At 38.9% G+C, this 5506-nt stretch overlaps 1 protein-coding gene across 7 annotated transcripts in view; it reads right to left on the bottom strand.

Annotated features, from left to right (window-relative positions):
- The window catches only part of SGIP1 (SH3-domain GRB2-like (endophilin) interacting protein 1), a 225268-nt gene that overhangs the window by 6793 nt on the left and 212969 nt on the right, over window positions 1-5506 (bottom strand). For all 7 annotated transcript variants that reach the window (XM_011936848.1, XM_011936852.1, XM_011936850.1 and 4 more), the window contains 3 exons: window positions 2607-2809; window positions 1403-1467; window positions 691-855 (listed from right to left, as the gene is read on the bottom strand). In XM_011936848.1, the coding sequence (XP_011792238.1) occupies window positions 691-855; window positions 1403-1467; window positions 2607-2809 (433 nt within the window). The remainder of the gene's footprint in view (window positions 1-690; window positions 856-1402; window positions 1468-2606; window positions 2810-5506) is intronic.

Genomic DNA, 5506 nt, shown 5'->3' with positions numbered 1-5506 from the left:
TAGGCCATCCTGGCTAACACGGTGAACCCCTGCCTCTACTAAAAATACACAAAAATTAGCCAGGCATGGTGGCATGCACCTGTAATCCCAGCACTTTGGGAGGCTGAGGCGGGCAGATCATGAGGTCAGGAGATCAAGACCATCCTGGCTAACACGGTGAACCCCTGCCTCTACTAAAATACAAAAAATTAGCCGGGCTTGGTGGCGGGCACCTGTAGTCCCAGCTACTTGGGAGGCTGAGACAGGAGAATGGCGTGAACCCGGGAGGTGGAGCTTGCAAGGAGCCGAGATGGCACCACCGCACTCCAGCCTGGGCAACAGAGTGAGACTCCAGCTCACCAAAAAAAAAAAAAAAAAAAAGCAAACAGTATTTGTCTGGTTCATCAATCTAATAAAAGTAGGATTTACTCCATTAACCTCAGTATATACATCTATATAATGGGAACAACTAGTCCCACTTAAGAAACAGAGTTAGAAGTCAGAGCCTCCTGACTTCTGATTCACGGTCTTATTTCATTGTCCTATTTCTACTTCATTCAATAACTGGTTTGTTTTCTAACTGGGATGGGGGTTGGGAGTGGAAAAGAGGTGGAGGAAAAAGATGAGAAAATCGCAATCTATTCCTCTTAAGGAAGAGTAGCTAAGGCAACATTATTTATGCAAATGAAAAAAATCAAGATACTCATTTACCTGCAGCAAACCTTTTCTTGATGAGTGAAAATCGATACCCTGCTCCGACAAGTTCAATGTCACAGCCAGAAAGGGTGCTTCCTTCACTTGTGAACTGCACAACCAATGGAGAAGGTTTGCTTGGGCCTTCAGATAACTGAAATCTTGCCAACAAAGAACCCACCCCTAAAAAAAAAACCAAACATTATTACAAGGTAACAGTCAATGTAACATTCTGGATATAATTTTGGAGATTGCATTCAAAAATTATCATACAAAATCAGACTTCATTGACAAAATGGTGATTAAATGAAGTTTATCATTGAATATTATGAGCAACTCTATTTGCACACTGGTAAAAGTGTACTTCCGTGAGATGGTACCTCAAAATTTGAAGATGGGCTACTTGGAAGCCCTTGTATTTTCCAACCTATGATTAATATCTGAGGAGAGTGAAAAATGTCTAATCAGGGAGTGTGGAATCTGACAGAGGATGAAAACATGCCTCCTTAAGAGGCCTAAACGATAGTTTGATGTGGAGTCTGTAGAAAAGGGGTAAAAGAGAATTCGTTGAAGAATTATTTGCTTTTATTAATTGAGATAAATAAATGCAAAAATAGAGTGAAATATTCTGCTTGTTTTTATTGCTACATGTTTTGGGTAATAGTTGGCAAATACCTAAAAGCCATTTTAGCTTTACATGTTAAATAAAATAAGCTTGTGATTCCATTACCTCCATTTTCTGACTTCTGAGAGATATCAGGAATCTTCCACAATATTCTCTGTTGTTCAGCGTTCCTAAAAATGAATTAGGTAAAAGGTTTTTGCATATCCAAGAGTTTTTGTTTAGTGGATGTTATGTTTGTTTTTTTTTTTTTTCCGGATAGTATTAATTTTTAAAAATAGATCTTGAAAAGTTTCACTACAATTTAAAAATTCCCTGTCTCTCTCTCTCTTCCCTCCCAGACATACATAACTCTTTTTTCCCTGTCCTTATTGTAACTAGCTAGAAAACGGAGAAATGAACATTTAGAGGACAAAGTAGAGCTAAAATTTTTTTAAGAAATAAATTTGCTGAAACAGATACATGGGAAGATAGATGGAAGTATTAGTTAATCAATTAATTAAGGTAATTTAAATTGGGGTCATGATCTGACTGACATTCATTTTTAAAACAAATTCCACTTTTTGCTTCTGACAGTCATATGGAAAAATGAAATGCTCTTTCTAGAACAAGTCCTTTATAACAGATGATATAGGCACAATGTATCTATTCAGTTTCTAGTCCCATACCTTCTCTAGTGTGCCTTTTTATAGTTCAGAGGCTACAAGATGAAACACTACACTTCTCAGAGGCCTTTGCAGTTAGGGTCCTAGGTACAAATTAGGTTTACCAACTGCATGCATGGTTTGAGATTTAGAAGACAGAAAGGAGGCAGAGGCCATTCTCCTGCAGCTTTCTTGACTGTTTTCCTCTAACCAGCAATCTAACTCAGATGTAGGGATCTTCTAACACCAGGGGTCCACTCTAGCCTCTAATTTGTGGGTGCCAAGAAGCACTTAAGGAGGTACCAATAGGAGCTTGCTGGTCCTAGGATCAGAGTTACAGCTGTGGCTTCTTGAATTCTGTGGTTCTACTGGTGGCCTTCTAATTTCTCTCCTTCCCTGGATTGTGGCAGGCCAGTTCTGTAGAGCTCTGGGAGGCTTTTTTGGAGATTCAGCCTGTTCCTTTAGCACTTCCACCATTGTGTAAGCATTGAAGTCCCTGTTAAATTAGTTTTTGCTTAAAATAGCTACCAGCAGTTTCTATTTCCTGCCCTGAACCCTAATACACAGGCCCGCTGTCATCTCCTCCTGCAGGACACACAAGTGCTAAGAAGTCTGTGACCCCTTGACCCAGAGGAACCCTTTGGTGGGGAGAACAGGAGGCTTCATACCAGACCGCTGGTGGGAGCACCGCCTGGAGCTTGGTGACTCCTCCATCGATGGGGACCAGGAACTGCACATTGTTGAGGGCCACAGCGGTCGTCATTGCATCTGTATTGTATTTGTAATCTATGCGCAGGTCAGTGCTTGAAGGCTCACATCGCCAATTCACTGCCAGGTTTAGAGGCGTGGACTGAATGCCCTGGGCAGACACCTTGCCAAACGACAGGGAAGAGAACATTTAAGGCTCGACCAATAATCTGAAACAAAACCAGAAGCTATGATTTTCTCCCACAGGGATGTTCTTAGACATCAAAATGTCATAGTGTTGTTTATGCTGCTCACAAGCAACCATGAGGGACAGGCACCGTGAAGGGTGCTGTAAGAGAGAGCTGGGTGCTTCAGGTAAACCATTACAGACTAAAAACACGAAAGCAGCTACTAGTCTCAGTGGCACTTTGGAGTTTCCAGTACACTTCATGTCAGTTAAGGAGGTGGAATAGTACACTGGCCGGGAGCTGAGGCCAGGAAGCTAGACAGTCCCAGGTGTGAATTCTGATTCTGCCACTCCACTTACAAGCTGAGTGAACTTGGACAAGTCCCTAAACCCCTCTGAGCTTCAATTCTTTCCTCATCTGCTAAATGGGAATTACAACAATCATATTTACCTATAGGGTTGTCAGGAAGATTGAAGGAGATGTTTTTTTTGTGAAACACTCAGCAGGATGCCTAGCACACACTAGGAATTACATTTTGATAAATGCCACCTCTTACCATATTTTCTCTTCTACAACAATCCAGTGAGTTAGACTAGGGTAGGTTATTATTACCCCTTTGGGATTTCATACCTGGTTTCAAGTCCTTACTTTGGCAAATCCCAAAGGGAGTAACTGGAAGTTACTTCCAGTTTTTACTTCCTTTGGGATTTCTTTAGCTGGAAGTGCTACAGCCCTGGAATCTACTGTTGATACTAACTAGAATCAGCTGTGAGCTTGACCAAGAAAAAGCCAGGTTTGAAGAATCAACAAACATGGATCTAAAGAAAATAATATTGATGTGAATTCTGGGTCCACAGTGAAAAATTTACAGTGTTACAATTTCTCAATTGTTCATTATGGCGCTGAATAGGTCTCTAAGAAAGTCACCTCTCACAAGCACACGTACATTGCAGGGATCAGATGAGTGGTGTCTATGCCCTTGGATTTTTATTCATGGAGTGTGATGAGCTTTGCTGATTTTGAAGGATATAAACAACTGTCTAGGAAATGCCTGCACATATGGTCACCATGGAGAAGGGTCCTGAGGGTAGATGGAACTCTGAAGGCAAGAGTGGCTGTGGCAGAAACAAGCCCCAAAATGGATTCTTTTCTAAAATGACAGATATGACTTTTGATGACAATTTAAGCTAGTTAACCATTATAGTTTTTAAACTTTGAATATGATTGGCAGCATAATGCTTTCTGCAGGCAAACATTTATTTAGAAATCTATTAACTAAAGCAGATCAAAAGCAGAGCAGAATCCCCCTCCCCCACCCCTTTTTCTGAACTCTGTCCTCAGCAGTAGTTCTCAACCTGATTATAGTTCCTTTACCTGGGGAGGTGCTTTTTGGATATATGAAAATGTGTTTTGGATTGTCCCAATTTCTGGGGGATGCTTTTGGGCCAGAAACTAAACGTGCTGCGTTTAAGGGCAGTTCCACAAAATGCTAATTGTGCTTCTCCACCCAATTCCTTACATTGTTGAAAAACAACAACAAAAACACAGCTAAATAACAGCAAAAGGGATTCCTCAGAGCACACATTAAAATAAAGCAGCAAGTCGTGGTTTGTTTACATTTCACAAATTACTTTGAAATATATTAGGCTATTAACTTCTTATAGTAAGCTATAAAATAGGTAGATATCATTATTACCCTTATTTGAAGATGAGGAAACTGAGGTTCTGGGATATTAAGTACCTGATGTCAGTGGCCAGTAGAAAGCTGACTTAATTCTAGAATTCAGTATCTTGCCTACACTTTATTTATTTTAAAAAAGTAGAGACGGGGTCTCACTATGTTGCCCAGGCTAGTCTTGAACTCCTGGGCTCAAGTGATCCTCCCGTCTCAGCCTCCCAAAGTGTTAGGATTACAGGTGTGAGCCACCACGTCCAGCCCTTGCCTACACTTTAGTACTTTACACAAAGTTCATACTGCAATAGGTGAATCCTGTCTAATTTCTAGATTTACTTAATAACAAACATGGAAATGAAAAAAACTCTATAGGATTTAATGATTAAAAATTTTTTTATCTGAAATGAAGACGTACATGCAGTGTATATAACTAGCGTCCATGAAGGAAAGGAACTGCCATCTTATTTTCACACTTTGGGGATGCAAACCATACATGAAATTTAACTTCTGCCTTGAAATTTAATTTCTCATTCAGAAAAAAATTGCATTTAGAGTTTTCCTTTCTTGTTTCCTTCATTTCTCTCAAAGCATACAGCAGTCACTAAGCATTTTAAAATATTTTGGGAAAAAATTATATAAAATGTGTTTTCTGTTATATTTTAATTTGTAAGTGATGAATTTATACCGTATTACATATTTTTTCAGTATTATCCATAATGTTCAAAGAGTATATACTATTCTCACAAGGAAAAATTATATTCTTTTGTATTTTTGGAAAATATACCATTATATAAATATTTCACTTTAAATGGTTTCCTTACAACAATTTAAATAAATGTTTTCCAAAGCATAGGATGCATAGACTCCCTTGAGAAACTTATACGAAGTACAGATACTTGGGTTGCATTCCAAGCCAATTAAATAAAATAAAAAAATTAAATATATATATATGTATCTGCTAGGTCCTAACACTCCCAAATATACATATATTACATGTATATTTAATAATGATATCTAC

The sequence above is a fragment of the Colobus angolensis genome, unplaced genomic scaffold, assembly GCF_000951035.1.
Source record: "Colobus angolensis palliatus isolate OR3802 unplaced genomic scaffold, Cang.pa_1.0 Scaffold158, whole genome shotgun sequence".
NCBI classification, from domain to species: Eukaryota; Metazoa; Chordata; class Mammalia; order Primates; family Cercopithecidae; genus Colobus; species Colobus angolensis.
Note: the sequence above shows the minus strand (reverse complement) of the source record. Positions and strands in the feature narration are given on the sequence as shown.